The sequence below is a fragment of the Sturnira hondurensis genome, unplaced genomic scaffold (genome assembly GCF_014824575.4).
Source record: "Sturnira hondurensis isolate 20B ecotype Veracruz unplaced genomic scaffold, ASM1482457v3 Scaffold0014432, whole genome shotgun sequence".
In the NCBI taxonomy this organism is placed as follows: domain Eukaryota; kingdom Metazoa; phylum Chordata; class Mammalia; order Chiroptera; family Phyllostomidae; genus Sturnira; species Sturnira hondurensis.
This window is the reverse complement of record NW_028087063.1, coordinates 916,371-935,568: the sequence shown is the minus strand read 5'-3', so window position 1 is coordinate 935,568 and position 19,198 is coordinate 916,371. Positions and strand designations below refer to the sequence as shown.

At 39.6% G+C, this 19,198-nt stretch overlaps 1 protein-coding gene across 2 annotated transcripts in view; it reads right to left on the bottom strand.

Moving 5' to 3' along the window:
• Positions 1–19,198, bottom strand: part of ALCAM (activated leukocyte cell adhesion molecule) — a 209,992-nt gene that overhangs the window by 44,794 nt on the left and 146,000 nt on the right. For both annotated transcript variants that reach the window (XM_037063332.1, XM_037063331.1), the window contains exons 2-6: positions 13,959–14,059; positions 9,750–9,969; positions 3,374–3,438; positions 2,065–2,152; positions 1,424–1,606 (exon numbers count right to left, since the gene is read on the bottom strand). In XM_037063332.1, coding sequence (XP_036919227.1) covers positions 1,424–1,606; positions 2,065–2,152; positions 3,374–3,438; positions 9,750–9,969; positions 13,959–14,059 — 657 coding nt within the window. The remainder of the gene's footprint in view (positions 1–1,423; positions 1,607–2,064; positions 2,153–3,373; positions 3,439–9,749; positions 9,970–13,958; positions 14,060–19,198) is intronic.

Genomic DNA, 19,198 nt, shown 5'->3' with positions numbered 1-19,198 from the left:
CAAAGTTAAAGGCAAAAAACAACCCTTAATTATGGGGGCAAGTAGAATTTCAGTATTGTTCTTACACAAGCTTCCACACTTTATAGAACCAAAATAGCAATGTAGGTGGGTAAAACTCTCTTGAGAGCTCAAGTGGAATTTATGCCCTTCCTCCAGAACAGATACAGAAGGTCAAGGTTATTCTACAACATATGGCAGTATTACAAATTTTGAGGTACTTAAAAATAATCAAATTCTTTCTTTTTCCAAAAAAAGATATCACTACCATATCCTAATGTAGTAATTAGTAATAATCACCTTGTAACACTGACAATCGTAATTAATAATGAACATTCAATGTGTTATATAATGTGCTATTTTAGATTTGTGATTTCACTTAATCTCCACAACGACGCTGCAAGTGAAGTATTAATACTATATTTTTCCCATTTTGAGATAAGACAAGTGAGACCCACAGTACTGAGACTACTCTTCCAGAAACACACAGTAATGGGCACTGCTGGGACAGGGTCCCCAGCGTGTTTGCCCTTAATCACTAGATTACCTTGGCACCAGCTCACAGGGAAGAGCAGGGCATTGGAGAAGAGGGTTCCAACACAGTTTCTACAGCTAATTTACCACAGGGTTCTGGGCCTCACTTTACTGCCCAGCAAACTAACTGAGTTGGACCAGATGGTCAAGAAGTTTCCTTTGTGGTCTACTATTATGTTTCAAATCTAAGAAATAAAGTTAACCGCCCTGGCTGGTGTAGCTCAGTGGATTGAGTGCGGGCCTGCGAACCACACGATCGCGGTTCGATTCTCAGTCAGGGAACATGTCTGGGTTGCAGGCCAGTTCCCAGCAGGGGACACATGAGAGGCAACCATACATTGATATTTCTCTCCTTCTCTCCTTCCCTTCCCCTCTAAAGATAAATAAATAAAATATTTTTTAAAAAAAGAAAGAAAGTTAACCAAAACATCTTGGAATACAACATCCTATTTAACTCAGGCAATTGATTTCATAAATAAAATAAATCTCTTATTGAAATGGAAATCACTTATCTAGAAGACCAATCAGTCATAGCCTCTATTCATCTGTCAGGAAAACCAGGTGGCATTTTGAACTCCTATAAAGTTCATGGCTGAGGACCAACAGAAGGGATAAGACTAAGTTAAAGATCTTGTCTTTAAGGAGCTTAACATCTAGCAGAATACAGAAAAATGCTCATAGATAATAAAGAGTGAAAGATATCACAAGACATGTAAGCCTTCATTCTACAGGTCTTTCAATGAGGAAGAGATTATTGGGCTGCTGTGAGGTAGGGGTGAGGATTGGAAGTTGAATCCAAAAATCGTTAGTATTGAGACTTAAAAGACTGATAAGCATTTAAATATTTTTCCCAATGCGTTAAAACTGCATAACTATATGTCGAATTACTTACAGTGGATATCGAAGACTGCTTGTTCAGAATAAAGTGTTTTCTGGCCTGATGGCCCGTAATATGTCACAGAGCAGGTGAATGGCATTTGTAGGTCAGCCTTGGTTGCCTTGTACTCCAGCGATGAAGCCATGGTATACAGCTGAGTTACTGGGTCCACCTCCTTTTTAAAAATGATCACCACCGCTGAAGAAAATAGAGAACAGTAATGACAGGATCTTTCGCCAGAAAAATCACAATTCCACAATTCTTAATGAAATGGCACAGTGCCTTTTTGTCCTTCCCAATGTACTTAACAGGAGGGAAAAGTGACATGTAGTGAGGCAGGATCTTTTCAAAACCATGAATCAGAGACAAGGACAGAATAGAATCCTGGAATCTGATTTCCCATTCACTTTAATTAACTTCTAAAACATGTCACATACAGAAGTAATTTTCTTTGCTCTTGATTCTTCTGCACAAGGGCTAAAATGGTGTTTTTTTCTTCGAATCACTTAATGATTTAATGGATATGTAAAGTAACAAAGCAGAGAGTCATAGATCAAAAGACAGCAGCACATTTAGATGCGGGATAGTTTAAGAAATCCCGAGATAAGAGAAAGTCAAAACAGGTCATCAGAGTGCGTGGCCTCCTTCAGACCCACCTCCTTCCAGGGGCTGCAGACCCTGTCCACTCCGGTACCAGGTGATGTTGCCCTCAGGGTAACTATCTTTTGAAATGCAGTCACCCAACTGCAAAATAAAGAGGGAATGTTACTACCTCAGTTTCCTCGGTGACTGTCAATGCCGAAGCTCAAAATTCTCAGGGAATTTTAGGGTCAGTCCAAAGGTTTCCCACACATTCATTTCCAAAGTACCAGCTAAGGACTGTGTAAATGCTCTCTTTTATAAGAACATCATTTTACACTTAAAATTATGGTCTTGCTCATTTAAAAAACACCACAGATACCGCACCTGCTAATAAAACCATCCATGTAAAAACATTATCAAATTCATTTTGACATCAGTCATTTTTAACATGAACGGAATGACACAGTCGCAAGAACACTGGCTGTGGCCGCGGTCCACAGACCTGCATGTGCAGGAGTCATTCACAGCGTCACCGTGTGGCTGCCTCCCCAGCTTCACACTACAGGCCTTCCAGACACAATATGGCCCCTACGCTCACCACGATCTACAGTGCCCACCCCTTTCCTTCAAATGTGTTTTAACTTTAATACGTAGTGTTTATAACCTAATGTTATGTGGGAAAGTTTAATCTGCTGCAAAAAAATTCCAGACTTGGTTTCTCCTCCTACAGTACAAAACTGAAGTGTCTTACCCAGTGAAAATGGGATCACTGGGCAACTAATGTGCCAAAATATGGAACTCCAGATCTGTCCCTCCTTCACGACAACCTCCTTTCCAACCCCTGAAGGTGTGATCTTTCAAATCTGGTCTTCTCACACCTTTACTTCAACTTTCCAATAACCTGTCGGTAGAATAAAGTCCACATCCCCTACCTGACACATAAGGCCCTATCACAATCCAGCCTCTCCCCGCCTTTCAGCATTTATCTCACTTCACTTTCTCGCCCACTGCCTTAGCACCCAAAGTCCCGACCGTCAATGCAAATAACTCAATGTTTCCCCCAGATGTCATTGTCTTTCACATCATAGTCATTCAAATTTCTGGTAAAATCTAGTCATCTTTCATGACTCCATTAAATGTTCAGCTCATTCAAACAAGACAGATATGCCTCTCTTCACTCTCACTTCCCTCCGCTCCCTTCAGAAATGGCATCGCCTTCCCCTGCGCCCCACGGTCCCTCCGGCAGACTTTCCGACCGGCACCTGCAACACCGCCAGCTGCACGAGGGACAAAGCTTATCTCACTTGTCCTGGTGTCTGAGGTCGGGTGAAGGCATGTAATAGTAGGCTAAGGAAAGGCAACCAATCAAAAAAAAATGCTTACCTTTTTTAGCTGCTCTGTTTCAAGAAATGGTGCTTTGCTAACAATTTCAGGTTTAGACGGTTGCTCTAAAGTGAAGTAGAGAAAGGTTTTAAGGGCACAAGAAAGTATAATAGGATGTTGAGATTTCACTTACAAAAATAATTAATTTACTCAAAGTAGAAAATCAAGCAATAGCATATAGAATAGACTTTCTATGTAATACGTTCAGGGAGAAGTCTCATCCACACCCTTTGAATATTTGCTACATTATGTTAAATATTTTACATGCTTATAACTCTTTTGAAAAAAGGGATCAATAATGTTTGCTGGATATCTTATACACAATGAATATGAATTTGATAGCGAAACAGGTTAACCTGCTAGATAGGATGTGTCATCTCCAACTGACTACTGTGTCCATGATCAGTGCTTCCACGCCTCAGGTGCAGATCTGAATCCATGTGAACAGAATCACAGCAGCACTGGTTTAAACGGCAGGTTTCTGAGCCCTAGCTGGCCAAATGAACCCAATCTCTGGGGGAGAAATTCTATAAATCTACATTTTAAACAAGTTCCATAGGGAATGTGGGGCACACTAAAGTTTGAGTTACTGCTCTAAAGTCATGAGAAAATAAGTTAGTGTAGGGACACTAAGGCCCACGTTTCCCTGTACCCTCAACCTTGCCTTTTAAGTGAAGTCACATTACAAAACTACAAATGCAGTGAAAACTTTCAAGTTTGGAACCTGAGAGAATGAATAAAAACCTTTTAAATACAGAAAATTCTGTAAGCATAAATTCTAACAGAGGCTTCAGGAAGAACTGATTAAAAATTTCAGCAACAAGGTATTGTTTAAGCTTATTTTAGGTTATTTTATTCTGAGGTCCAACAATTAGTCTACAGAACATGGACAGTGCCTTATTGGCACTGACATCTCTGAGTCACATGGAGCAGAATTATTCTTCTCTTACATAAATAGAGAAATAAAAATAACCAGCTATTCTTTCCTCTAGACTCTTACTGTTTACCATTTCTAATACTTATATTTTGATTACCAAACTAAACTAAATTGGCATAATTATTACTTGATTTGGAATTTAGTTATCAGACAAGTTATCTACCCAGACCATTACAGAAAATGAAGATGAAAATAAAAAAGTCTTTAGTGTAGCAAAATAAATATAAGCAAGACTATATGCAAAATATCTAAACGTCTTCAGGTTAATGTTGGGTTGATTTCCCTTTTGTAATTGTGTTTTATAATAATAATAATAATAATAATAATAATAATAAATCTGGGCCCTGGCTGGTGTAGCTCAGTGGATTGAGTGCCAGACTATGAACCAAAGGGTCACCAATTTGATTCCCAGTCAGGGCACATGCCTGGGTTGCAGGCCAGGTCCCCAGTGAGGGGCACTCAAGAGGCAACTGCACATTGATGTTTCTCTCCCTCTCTTTCTCCCTCCCTTCCCTTCTCTAAAACTAAAATCTTAAAAAAATATATAAATCTGCCTATGTGTGGAACTCATGTACTTTAATTATAAGAGGGTTTATTTTGACCACTGATTCTAGAAATATAATTCTCCTAATACACTTTTCACAACAGTGATTATCAATTTCCTAAACACATAGATTGGAAACAAAACATTAAAAAGATAGAAAATATAAAAAAGAAATAAAGAAGAGTAGAAAGCCAACTTCTAATGACAGAGACAACTACATCCACACAAACAAGAAGTCACATGTGACCACCTGATTGTTAAAAATGTGATCGAAAAGCTTATAAAAAACTGACAAAAACTCTAGGATAAGGAGTAACTTCTGGGAAACATACGGTGGCAGATTAAGCCTCCCCATATGTCAGTAAGCCTTGATAGGATCACTATTTTAATTTAATGTCATTAATATTCATAATTACAACTCTGAGCTACTGTTAATACATAAATTCTGTTCAGAATTTGTGTTTTAATGCAAATGTAATACATTTGAAAGAGGGCTGCAACTTAACTATTCAAATATAATGAAAATTCTTGGGGCTTAAGTACATCAGACAAAATCTGCTGGGAACTGAAAGCAGTGATTCAGTAATACCGCTCTGAGAGCTGAAGGGAGGTGAGATATTAAATTTATTTATGTGGCCAATCAGAGTCAAAATTAACAGTAGCATCTAAGTCTGGAATACATGGAGCAATTTTAAAAATCCTGTGACAAAATGAAGGTTCTTAATACAAAATGTGGGCAGGCCATTTGGCTAAGATGTAGTACATCTTGGTTCGCCAACAACATGTATCTAACCAGTTGGGCACATACTTCGTCTTACGTGGAATGCATCTATTTCTCTCCAGTGCCTGGTAAACCCTGTGAGCTCTTATCAATGTATGTAAGACCATAAACACTTGGCCTTGTATAAAGGACTAACTTCCACTAATATTTTAAAAAATGTATTCTTATTTCAGTAAAATGAAACTATAGCAAACCCAGGGAAACTTGGTGAAAGAACACTTAAAGCCTAGTCCTCTTCACACTGTTACTTGTCTTCATATTTGGAAGGGAACGTTGCAGTGGGTACTGTGAAAGCAGTGGTAATGCCTACTGAATTTATCTGAGTTATTTTCTCTTCAAAGTTTTGTTTAAAGCCCTCTATGCTAACTCTATATTCTGTGTGAGTTTTCTCTTGTATTAGCTTGTAACAATCAATGAGTATTAGTTGGAAGACCATAAAAGGGGACACCTATACTATTTTAACAAAATTGCATATTGATTCCAAAGTGTTTTAAAAACTTTACATGAATTATGTCTTAATATCATTCAAGGGTTCATAACCAAGTGCAGGACTTAAAGATAAAGTCATGCCCCAAATTTATTTGCATTATTAAAATAATATTGTCAAGGGTCTCACAGCCAAGTGAGGATGGGGTGATGAATGCAAAACTGCTCCGTATCACCCACAAGGTTCAGCGTTATTACCGAAACCACACACAGCTCAGTCTCATGTGGGAGGAGAGAGAGGAAAAGCAGGCAGGCTGCTGAACTGACTCGAGAGAGCTTCCCTCAGTACTTTGTCAGCATTCACCCCTCATAAATCCCGACGTAGTTTGCGTAAACCACTAAACCATTGTAAGCATGGAATTAGTTTATTTTCATCATGAGATGGGAAGGGTAATTTTTTAATATTTAAAGAGTCAAAATGAAATACACAATATAGGTCACATTTGTTACATAGGTCATTCTCTGCCTTCTTCATTAAAAGGCAATATTTGCAGGTTGACTAACTTTCACAGGAAGCCGGGAAGAGGGATGCTCAATCGTGAGAGAACAGTGAGACCAGAATCCACAAGCAAGCTCTAAAACAACTGTGTGAAGCAAACCAGCACTGCCCATCAGTGAGGGAGGAGCTAGTCCAGATGCACACCACCGTCTCTGTCATGGGAACAGTCTCTCGGCTCCACAGACACCAGAGTATAAGAGGCTGGACAGGTTAGCCTGGATTGGCGGTTTGCGAATGCTCTTTTAGAGGTATAGCTTTTCTGCCTGCCCCTGTTTTACCCTGAACAAATTATCATGAAAAAAACTTTGAAATATGGAGTAGGTGGAATTCTAGCTAATCTCGCAAAGGCAGCTCCTCACTTTCTCAGCTTTCTTCATTAGTTTCTCAAGAGGACTCTAGGAACACGGTGGGAAAACTGCCATCTAATTCAGAGAACTCATTTTACTGATGAGGAGGGACTCATAGCCCCAGACAGGTGAAGGGACTTGCCCAAGGTCAGAAATTATCAGCATATTAACAAAGCTAGGTCTCCTGATAGGCAGGGTGATTTTTCCATTACACCACTGAAAGCCAGTTGGCAATCTGGGTACCTATTTGTCCTCTAACACCTTTGCACAATGACTGGGACAAATCTTCGGGAACTTTCAAAGGTTGACCCTTTCTTTTAAACGGTATTATTCGCTTCAAGTGTGCCTTAAATGCAAACAGTTTGATTTTGATGCCACTCAGCTGCCAAAGGAAAAAAGCTGTATTAGTGATTTATTTCCATCCGGGCTGCTTTTTTTTGAAATGACTTCTTGTTTCTGAGATACAGGTTAAAACTGAACAAACCGCCCTACATCAGAGGTAACAAAGTCATCAGTCAAGGCGCCTGGGTTGAATAAATGCGATCTGACTTTGCCCGTGAGGACGACACTTTGCAGCAAGCTGATCTGGGGTTAGCTCACGTTGACCATACTCATTTCTGTGGTACACAGTGCATGTTGCTAGGTGATTGGACAGAAGGAAACAGAGGACTGATTGATGAGCCTAGTAACTCCTAAGTGAGCGCAATACATACTATGCACGAAATGAAAGGCTCCCCATCACAGCTGCTGTTTGCTTCACGAAAAGGGACCCAAAGTAAATTCATTATTTTTAAGAAAGTGGAGCCCCTATATGCTTTCGCAAACAGTTTCTTTGAACTGCGCTGTTCATTTTATCAGACTTGGAGTGTCCCACGGTTTCTCGTATAAAACCCCACTTTTAAAAGTGTGTAATTTGTCTGTTTAAATTCTCCCTGGCCCAGAGCCTGGAATGCAAATTCTGTTCCTGAGAATCACTTTGTTCTCAACAGCATTCAAAATCGAGGGGGAGGGCGCTGACTGTGTGCGGTGAGTTTGCTGCCCCAATCAGAGAAGTCCTCTGCGCCCCACAATGGCTCACAGTCTTTATCTAAGGAGACCAACTGCGTTTTTTTCCGATGGCACGTTTTTAAAAAGAGTATAGTCTGCACGAACGGGACAACCGGAATGTTCTCAACTTTCTTGCATACTGCCTTGCGATTTGATCATTTTGACCCAGCGAAGAGAAACCTGACACTGCCAATCATCACACATGACCTTTAGAGTCCCAGCAATTAATCTCTGTCCCTCCGGTGGTACATTCTTGCTATGGGCTTATATTTAATACATCACGGCCTCATTTAAACATTTTGGTTGCTCTCTTTAGAAAGTGTCCCTAGAGTGCACCATCCATCTTCCTAATTATCAGAATGAAATAAAACAAAAGAAAGGACAAAAATGGAACGTTGCCAAAGGCAGGATGCAGATTATGGGGGGTGTTTAACAGAAGGAGCGTGGCTTATAAACACTTGGTATTTGGTCTGATTCCTAAAATAATTGACACAAGTGGATGGTTTCTGGAAAGTGCTCTCTAAGCTGAAAGGTAATCACCTAAAACATGTAAAAAGCGTTTACAAGTTTCTTCTGGAGAACCAGGGTTTCCTCTCAGACGCTTAGTGTCTTTGAGCCCATGTCCTGAGCCCTCAGGAACGTAGAAGTCCATGTGAACACTGACGGGGCAGCCCTGCCGAGCTGCACTGGCTATTCCAGAAAAAACGGAACAATCCGTGGCTTCTCGCTGTGGTAGCAAGGCCTCAGACCTTCTTTCTTCCATATCTGCTTTCATCCTTCCTCGGTGCTGTCAGGTCATTGGAAAGCGGAGGGACAAACTGAAGCAAGACCTTCCTCCCTAACAAAAGACGGGCGTTCTGAAACCTGTGAGACTCTTCTTCTCCCAGGATTTTCTAGAATATTCTGATGTGACAGAAGTGGGACTTTTTATTTGAATATTAAAAGATGATTTAGTTAGAACTCCTCCAGTCACTCCCTTGCATAATTATTTGCACAGAAGCTTTAACTACAGATCAGTGTCAGGCAAAGCAGCCTTGCCAGAAAGACTACCGCGGTTACCACAAGTTTCTCCTACACTCTTCTCTTCTTTCGACCCTCCTCTGTGTTTTACCCCTTCCTGTTGTCCACACACACAATTGGGATTATGGCAAACTTGGTTATTTTAGGGCAATTTTAGAAACCAAGTGAACACTTTGAAGAAATAAATCAGCAAGCATTTAAGGTCAGGATATATGTGTAGGAGGGCTGACACACACAAATTTTTAAAGCTTAGATCTCAAAATCACAGGAGAGTTTGGATTTGCCTGTATTGTACTGTTTTCACACATGAGTTCAATTTTATATGGCCTGCTTAACACAATATACGTTTGCATGACATGGATGATTATGTGTACGTAGGGATCTATGCACGCCTCACAGAACATTTGTTTGTACTTATCAGTGAAAGTTAAAGATCACAGGCCAATGTTCACTTAGTAGTTCTCCATATCACAGGAAATTTTCCCTGACAAGAGATCAGAGAATATTCTTTTAGTCCCTCACTGCAAAAGACCTAGTTGAATTTCAGGGATTTTAGTTTTCCTCACTGACAGCATGCATGAGAATGATCACTAGACACCCTCTTACGTAGAGGTCTGCTGTGTGGACAGCACGGAGGGTTCAGTCCTCTTCCTCAAGACCACGTTCTAGGATCAGGCACCAACCCCACTGAGCGGTCACACCGCAGACTACTTACTGAACACCTTGACTATCGTCGGCGCCTCAAACACATTGTCCTCAGTCACCAGCATGCACACAAATCTCTTCTCGTCGCTGATCCTCGCATTACTGATAGACAGTGTGTAGTTTTCTGAGAGGCTCAGTCTGTCTTTGTACTCTGGAACATCGTCGTATTGCACGCTCTTCTTTGTGGACGACCTGAAGGCAATAAATACTGGGGAGCCATCGGGCTTTTCCTAAAAGTTAAAATAACAGTACACTTCAAAAACAAGCATATTCAGATGTTTCAGAGTCCCGTCCAGAATAATATTCTTCCACCAGTTTTACAGTTGTGGCCAAGAAGAATAACTCGGATACAAGCCTCGCATAAATCTCCAGGTACAGAATTATGCTTCCTAAGAGCAGCTGTAAATTAGTTCTTTTCCAGGTATCAGCTTAGCTATCTGAGAAGGAAAGGGCAAAGCTCCAGGAATCCGAGCTTTTCCTGCGCCAGGAGGGCAGAATTAGTGACTGCTTGGAAAGTGACAAGAGGTGGCCTTGTGCCCAGTATAAAGGAACAAACAGATATAAGCAAATACACAAATGTTCAAGTCGTATTCAGCTAACCATCACAGCAAGCGTGTACGTGAGCTGCAAGGGTTCATTTGGCAATCACGGGCAATTCTCTTTTGCCTGTTCCTCACTTCAATCCACATACTTTAAATGTCTGTACCTTTCAGTTCCTGCCAAAACTGACACAGCTGACCTTTACACATAACACAGTTTAACGGTTCTTCATGGAAAAGCAGTATTTGCCCTTGTGAGACACTCCTGTCCATTTAGCCAGAGAATCAGATTAATCACTAAAATCCATAGTTTTGTTACTTGAGTCATAAAACTTAGCTCAGAGGGCTTTCATATAAAAGCTTATTATCAGAATAAAATATAATATGGGCATACGCAGCTATGCCAAAAGCACTGAGACATAGAATTCATTTCTACTCCTGCTCCTATAAGAACATTCTTTCCTATTAAGGAATTTCCTTTAAAATAGGAGAAATCTATCTTCTATTTCCCTCACAAGACCTCTGAGGAAAAAAATACGATAAAATATTTTAAAGTACATGGCAAATTTCAAGGTATTGTATTTTAAAAATTATTGTGGTTTATGACTATTCTGGACTAGATATTCATGTCCCCACCAAATCTATGTCAAAGTCCTACCCGCCCCCCCTACCTTGCCCCCCCGTGTGCTAGTATTGGGGAGTGGAGGTTTGCAAGTAATTAGGTTCAGATGAGGCCACGGCAATAGCACCCTCATGATGGGATCTGTCCTTTATAAGGAAGATAAGAGACACGGGGGTGTCTTTCTCTCCATGAGAGCACAAAGAAGGGGTGATACGAGCACATAGCAGATTGTCTACCGTTCAGGAGGAGTACCCCGACCAAGAGTGGAATGTGCCAGCCAGCAGCACCTTGATCTTGGACTTCTCCGCCCCCAAAACTACGAGAAATAAATCTTTTGGACAAGGTCATGTTTATGGTATTTTGTTATGGAGGCCTACACTAGTGCAAATACTAAGCTAATCTTAGACTTCACAAGTTTTAGATGGTTGACTATATGAATACTTTCTCCTAAGTATTCTCCTTCAATCTTTTAATTTTGTCACAGGTTTGCGATGAAAATCCTTGCCCTAAATCATTGCTCATTAAGAGAAATACGTTAGACCAGTAACCTTAAATTTGTTTGTTCATTCACTTATGCAATAAAGAATAGTTATTACATTTGGAGAACTTAACTATATACCAGGTACTTTCTTTAGGCTTTCTACACATTAATTGACTTAATACTCATAACAACTCTGTATGTTGGAGTTAAGACATGAGCGCCATTTACAGACCAGACAGTGGAGACAGAGGTGAGTTAAACAACTTGTTCCAAGGCCCAGCTACTCAACGCACCCCAGCTAAGCAAGACTGGAGCTCGGCAGTCTGGCTCCATGACCACTACGGCGTACCATTCTCTACAGCTGTTAGAGGCCGCGTCCACACCAGGCAGTGAGGCAGACACTGGTGAAGAGGGGGCGGGAGTGGGGTGCTGGGGGGTGCACAGGGAGGTGGGGTCCTCATTCACTGGGAGATGACTGCACAGGGGGGGAAGGGTGATCCATCCTCTCTCAGCGNGCGCCATTTACAGACCAGACAGTGGAGACAGAGGTGAGTTAAACAACTTGTTCCAAGGCCCAGCTATTCAATGCACCCCAGCTAAGCAAGACTGGAGCTCGGCAGTCTGGCTCCATGACCACTACGGCATACCACTCTCTACAGCCGTTAGAGGCCGCGTCCACACCAGGCAGTGAGGCAGACACTGGTGAAGAGGGGGCGGGAGTGGGGTGCCGGGGGGTGCACAGGGAGGTGGGGTCCTCATTCACTGGGAGATGACTGCACAGGGGGGGAAGGGTGATCCATCCTCTCTCAGCGTTTACTCCCTCTCACTCTTTCCGAACCTCCCATTTGTCTGTCGGGGTACATTCAACTGGGGCTTCTAGACTCGGCTGCAAGTCAACAGTTTTTAGAGCACACGGTACATCAAATGTATCTCATCAGTTTATCGCTGAAGCTTTTTACTCAATGAACAATTTGAAAATTGCCATTACTGCTTGTGCCCATTCAGTTCAGGTGAAAATGAATCCCTGGGTTCTTCTCAGAAAAGTCTGTGATCGCAGAAGCTTCTGTTCCCTGGGTTCTATTTATTTTGGCAGTAAATTTGAATCAACAAGTGAATCACGTGGTCATTTCCAGACTGCAGGAATTTTAGGGGTGGGAGTAGACTTCGTCCTCCTAGGCCGTAACATCCTGTGTCCACTTTCACAGGGAACGAGGAAGAGTCTGCCGTGAGCAGGGTGGCAGGAGGTGAGCACGGAGAAGTGCCACATTGCCTCGCCTCCTCGCTCTCCCTTCCCCTCCCCCTCACACACAATGAGCTCCCAGCATTGCAAGTAGCCCACAGCCGTAACAGGTTTCATATTTCACGGCGGCTATCACCTGCCAAGCATTCTGTAAGTATTCTGATACGAGTTGCTTCGGGTAAGCCTCATTACACTGCAGGAGGATTATTCGTATCATCTCATGTTACTGATGAGAAAACGGGTAGTCATTCTGTGTCCTGAAGCCCACAGCGAGTGCGGCAGAACACGCTGGTCTGACTTCGGAACCCGTATTTTAAAAGAATGTGTTATTTCGCCCTTCAGCTGTAGCCATAGGCCCGTTTCCCAAAGTATGTTCTTTAGCATGTTTGCTTTTGCAGATATTTGAGGGGAAAAATTTGTGTGGCTAAATAAATAAGAAATGAATCAAACTCAGATAATTCATAATGCATCTTAACACATGAAATGCTCTAAAAAGTGTTGCAATAAAGGAACTTCAAAAATTATTTGATCATCAAACCCTTTTCCTATTCAGACATTTTTTAATATTTCAAGGATCCATTCTGCTCAGGGAACCATGTCGACTTTAAGCCTGCAAACCACCACGGGTCTCACGTGAGGCAGCACTGGGAAATCATGCCTCAGAGACACCTCGTGTTGGTTTTGGTAATTAAATTGAGACAATTTGTCCGTCGATGTCACGGGACCACTTCACCTCCACCTACCAGAGTATCTACCTGCCATTTCTAGACCCCTCTGTACTTTGATACCCAAGAAAATGAGTTTTTGTTATCTGCAAGCCATGGATAAAATCAGCAATATTTAAGGTGAAAAGGACTGACGACACGTCAACACACCCGAGACTAGATCATCAGGGACAGTCTGTAGTACTGAGATCAACCTGCAGCCAACCTGTGGGCACACTGGCTACTGAGCGTCCGGCCTTTGCTGCAGCCACAGCCCCGCCAAGCAGAACACCAGCACGTGGCAGCTGGCTGCCACCAGCCTTATCCTACACCCACTCATTTTCCTCTGGACCCCAGCATTTTCAGCTGCCTCAAACACTTAATGTTGAAGTTTTCAGACTAAGGTGATCTAAGAATTAGGTGTTTACCACCTTTATTTTAAAATACTATTTGTTGTGCAAGACTTAGGGATTATTCTTCTGACATAATCAACATGTGAATTCTACGTGCCTACATTTGTACCACAGTTGCATATTGCCATTATGTTAATTTGAAATTCACATTCACTTACAGGAGGAATTTTATTTCCATAGCTAGAGGCAATGAAATAAATCCAAGGTAGGTCACACTTACATATTTCCATTTGCCAAACATGAGGTTCTGAGGTACATCGAGTCGGCAAGGCATGATAATGGTATCTCCGTACGCTGAATTGACAGTATACAATCCAAGGCCTTAGGAACAAGGGGGAATAAAGACAGAGACGATTTTAAGTGTTTTCTTGAGGTAACAACGTACAGTAGTTCCCCTTCCCCACAAGGTATGCACTCCAAGACCTCCAACAGATGCCTGAAACCACAGATAGTAACAATCTCTAAATATATTATGTTTTCCCTATATATATAAGATGGGGCAAAAGTAGGTTTGCAGTTATTCATGTGGTAAATAATAGAATAATTAATCAATAATAATACAAGAATAAACTGTTTTGTGTACTCACAACTATAAACCTACATTTGCCCCACCCTATATATACCTATAATAATGTTAATTTATAGATTGGGCACAATAAGAGATTAACAACAATAACTAACAATAAAATAGAATAGGGCAGGATAGCACAAGAGTTCATCACACTACTCAGAATGGTGTTCATTTAAACTTGTAAATTGTTTACTTCTGGAATTTTCCCGTTACTATTTTCTTTTTTTTTTTTTAAAGATTTTATTTATTTATCCTAGAGGGGAAGGGAAAGAGAGAGAGAGAGAGAGAAACATCAATGTATGGTTGCCTCTCATGCGTCCCCTGCCAGGAACCGGGAACTGGCCTGCAACCCAGGTATGTGCCCTGACTGGGAATCGAACCGTGATCTTGTGGTTCGCAGGCCCGTGCTCAATCCACTGAGTTACACCAGCCAGGGCCCCATTACTATTTTCTGATCTCAGTCAAAGCAAAGCCTTGGATAAGGGGTGAAGGGGTGGGAAGGGGCATCTACTACAAATAACTGTAGTTTAAGAAGCATATCTTAATGGAGGTTATTTATTATAATTTTATCTGAAATGACACACTAAAAGTGTGAAGCTAGAATGTATTCACTATTTAAATGTCATCAGCTGTTATTTGGCTACTAAGCATTTGAATGTTACACAATTTAAATTTAAACCCCCACCTCCCACAGTTTTATCAGAAATGCATAAGAGTGTATCCCTAAGGGATACAGTGACATGTGAGGATATATTTCCTCCGTATTTCATAGGGAAAACATTCACCGTATTTCACAGAGGTGTGGAACTAGACAAAGATCAACATGTGTTAAGTTATCAAAACTAACTTTAAATGTAGCTGTCTTTTTCACTTGAAATATTGTCACATTTATCTTCTGGAAATGTTTTTTAAGTGTTAAAAACTAAGAGCTAATAATATATATGACCACACTAAATTTTAATTATAAGGGGAAATAAGCATGAAATGCCTTCTTTTATAATAGCATTGGTTAAAATATTAGTTTTAATTTTAATTGTAGATAAACTATTATCACAATAAAATTTGTTGTGTGAAAACTCTTCATAAAGTATATTTATAAAGAGATTATCCTGAATTTTTGGTAGACAATTTAACTTATACCATAATTTACAACTAAGATACTGAAAATGTTTTAGTCCTACTTAATTCTTCATTGAGAAAAAGATGTAAATGATACAAAATTAAATTCTAAAGAAAATCCCATAGTTTTTACATATGTATGTATCAAACTATTCAAATTCATATACATTAATGAAGTTTTTAAAAACTCAGACATTTCACTGGTCATTCGTACTTAGAAAACACCTCAGGTTTTTTTTTTTTACCACATATTACAGTAATCTTTAAGATGAGATACTTTTATAATTAAAATACCTGTATGTCATAGCTGGATATATAGTGAAGGGGCTTAAGTACAGAAGAAAATGATATTTCATCCACCAGGTGGTGCTACAGTGCAAAGCTAAGGCTTGTGCAACACACAAATAAGACCAACTTATGACTTCATGAAGAAACAGGACATGGTCAATACCATATTTCATTATTATCCATCAATCACAATGCATACAAAATTTCATATTGCGATAAAAATCATTAACCCTCATAAATAAAAATAGGTAATAAAATTCCTATTTTAAATTTCTGTCAGTTGAGGAAGCTACTTGTCTCTAAAGCAATTTTTGCTCCAGTGAACAAAATCATTAGAAATTTTATGTATTTATGCACATAACAACTAGTTTCCAGCATTTTAACATTTTAAAAATAAAGAACACAAATATAATGCATGAGAATGTGGTTTTCGCTTGCTACCGAAGACAAAAGGTTTACTAAAATTGTTTGTTGTATGATCGGTGTTATTTATAAAAACTACCTCATTAATTTTTAACTTGTTTAGTTTTCCCCAGGTCATAGCTTTAATTCCTTTTAACTTAAAAGCACAGAAAACTTTGAGCCTCTAAATAAAGAGATCTCTTTGGCCTTATTAAAATAAAATTTGTGAAGGTTGAGACATATGTTTGCAGACATGGAAACCAACTGGAGTTAAGAAATTGCTTTATTTTACATTACAGTACTCATTTTCTATAATACTTTGGCTTCTAAATATGCAACTTCTATCATGTATTTTAAGATCTGTTCATGCACTACACAGGGGCAGGTAGCCAAGCCAAGGAAACCATTTGGGGATATAATGTTTGTTTTTTCAAATACATAGTAAGATACTTGAACATGGAGTAACTCTAAGGTAATCTGGATCTATATCCTAGGTCATGGCAGGGCATGCACCTCTAATTATCTCTTATCATTATGAGAGCACACTTATTTTTGATGACTGACAATGCCCCAAAGAAGTGAAAACAACTTACAGAGATGAGGTACCAATGAGGTAAAGCCCTTTGCCGGGATACAGAGAAATAAGAAAATTTCTTTCCCCAGAATTTAGTGCTTCGCTATTTCTTTCAAACCATTTAGCTTTTATCTTCCCTAGAGAACTTAATGTGCTCTTTCTATATATATATACATGAAATTTTATAATAAATTTTAAAGCTCCATGAATTTCAAGTCCATAATGTCTCAATGATGATGAAAGTGAAATTACAATGGGGAAGGGACCACACAAGTTTAGTGTCTGCAACCCCAGGAGCAGCTCCTGGCATAATGGGCCTATTTAATAAGATGGATTCTCATTTGAACATCATGTTGTCCTTTCCATTTTGGTTATCAGATAACTTCTGAAAATCAGGAGGGAGTTGATGACACCGGGATTTTGAGAATTCTTATTCCTACCACATATTGTCCTTAACGTACAGAAAACATGGATTTGTGCTTGGATGGCATTCTCTTTTTTGAAGAGAAACAACACAAAGCAAACATTTTTGTAAGAGTTTATAGGTGAAACTACAGGAGAAAACATTGCTCCCTCCTCTCTTAAGAGAAATTAAGGATTATCTGTGTTCTGTGATTTGTAAAGGATGCTATGAAATGCCTTTTGCTTACTTGTAATGACCACAATAACTTAAGGGTAATTTAAAGCAAAGATAACTTTCAGTTATTTAAACATTCATGCATTGGGTCTTTTAATAACAGCTTGACAACCCAAATCAGCCTGGACAGGACCCTTCAGAGCATAACAAACATAAGGAAAATATGACGTGTGACAAGAAGGAAGCCAGTAGGTAACAGACCAGCAGTCAGTTACAAATGGAAGCACCGGTCCAGAGACTTAGTGCAGAATGAATGATAATTAGTTGGACAGAATTAGGGCCCCAGTCATGACGAGTTTAAAACAATTTTCCAGTTTGTTATAATCAGCAACCTTCTTCCTCAGGACTGACCCCAGCTTCACCTGGGAGAAGGAGTAAATGCTTTAACTCGGGGGAGAGCTAATCTCTCTAACTCCCGAGGGACGGAGTGGCCACAAAGATGACTGATGTGGCCCTGAATTGGCATCCTAATTTTCTAAAGACATCTCAGTCTCTGAGTGAAGTGCCGGTGAGACACTAAGCACCCATCGACACAAATGATTCTATTTATACGTTTCATGGAAGAGACTTCCTCTCTGAACCGCCAAGTCAGAATTAAATTTGGCTTGCTAGAATTCCCCGGCACTTATTTCTCCTTGTAATATTAGTTGGTTAAATTATTCATGGTTTTGTAGCCTAGAGATTATTGGACACTATTGCAAATACATTAGCAGAATGCCGATGATGTCCTTCCTCAATGATGCTAAATATAAAAAGTAGAAGAAGTGTGTGTATACACATGCACGTGCATTTCTATGTGGTACATGTCATATCTATGTGTACAAGCATATGTCATAAAATACTTTAAAATGGTCTAGAACATTTTTGTGTGAAGTGTGTTCTATAAATTTAAGGTATTGTTATAAATTATTAATACTGCTGTTCTTACCAAAATGTCCTGGCATAAAACAAAACAGAAAAACATGTCAGATTTGAGATATGTATATTTATTTGAGCATTTTTATGAAGACTTATTAACTAAAGATTAAATACCATTGAACTGGAGAGGCTAGACGGGAGAATTCAGTCAAAACACATGGGAAAACCACAGCACAAGGAGAATCTCTTGACGAAATAATTCTGACATGCAGACTCTCAGACAGGTGGTCACAAAATACAAGGTGGTTGTGGCCGTGCATTTTGTACAGCAAATGGTTTAAAGAGGCACTGAAAATGAACTCTGGCAAAAAACAGAAGTTAGGTGAATGCTTTTTATTTCACACTGAAATAATAAAATATAATAATATTCGTCACACTGGTGAGAAATACTTTTTCTGTAAAAAATTCATTCTTAAGGATTATTGAGTCCAAGTAATTATTCTTTTTGCATTGTTAACATAGACACTTGAGTTGAGGTGACTTAAGATTCAGAATCTGCCATCACATTTCAAGCAGAAGATCATCAAAGAGTATAGAAAATAGAATACAAATTAAAGAGAATCTATTTTTACACGGTATAATTGATCATGGCTAATTATTTTCTATTGCATTGATATTTTAATAGCATCATCAGTCTTAACGGCATTTTTTTTTTAGCTCTGCATTCCTGTTAGGTGTCCTAGAGGGGTTACTCACAATTACAATGGGCTCAGAGCTTATAAGAAATAACTCCCAGTTCTATGGAAATTTTAGAGAAATTTATTTGTGCAAATGAACTGTTGGGGAGGAAGTAGGTAGAAATAAGAAAGTTATCTTTAGAAGTTACTTTCATATTTGCGTGGCTGAATTTGACAGGTAAACATGCTAATCAGGCCCCTACATGCTTTATTAACAAATTCGGGTGTGCACAACTTTAACTCAAACATGGACATATTTTGTAACATCGGTTTA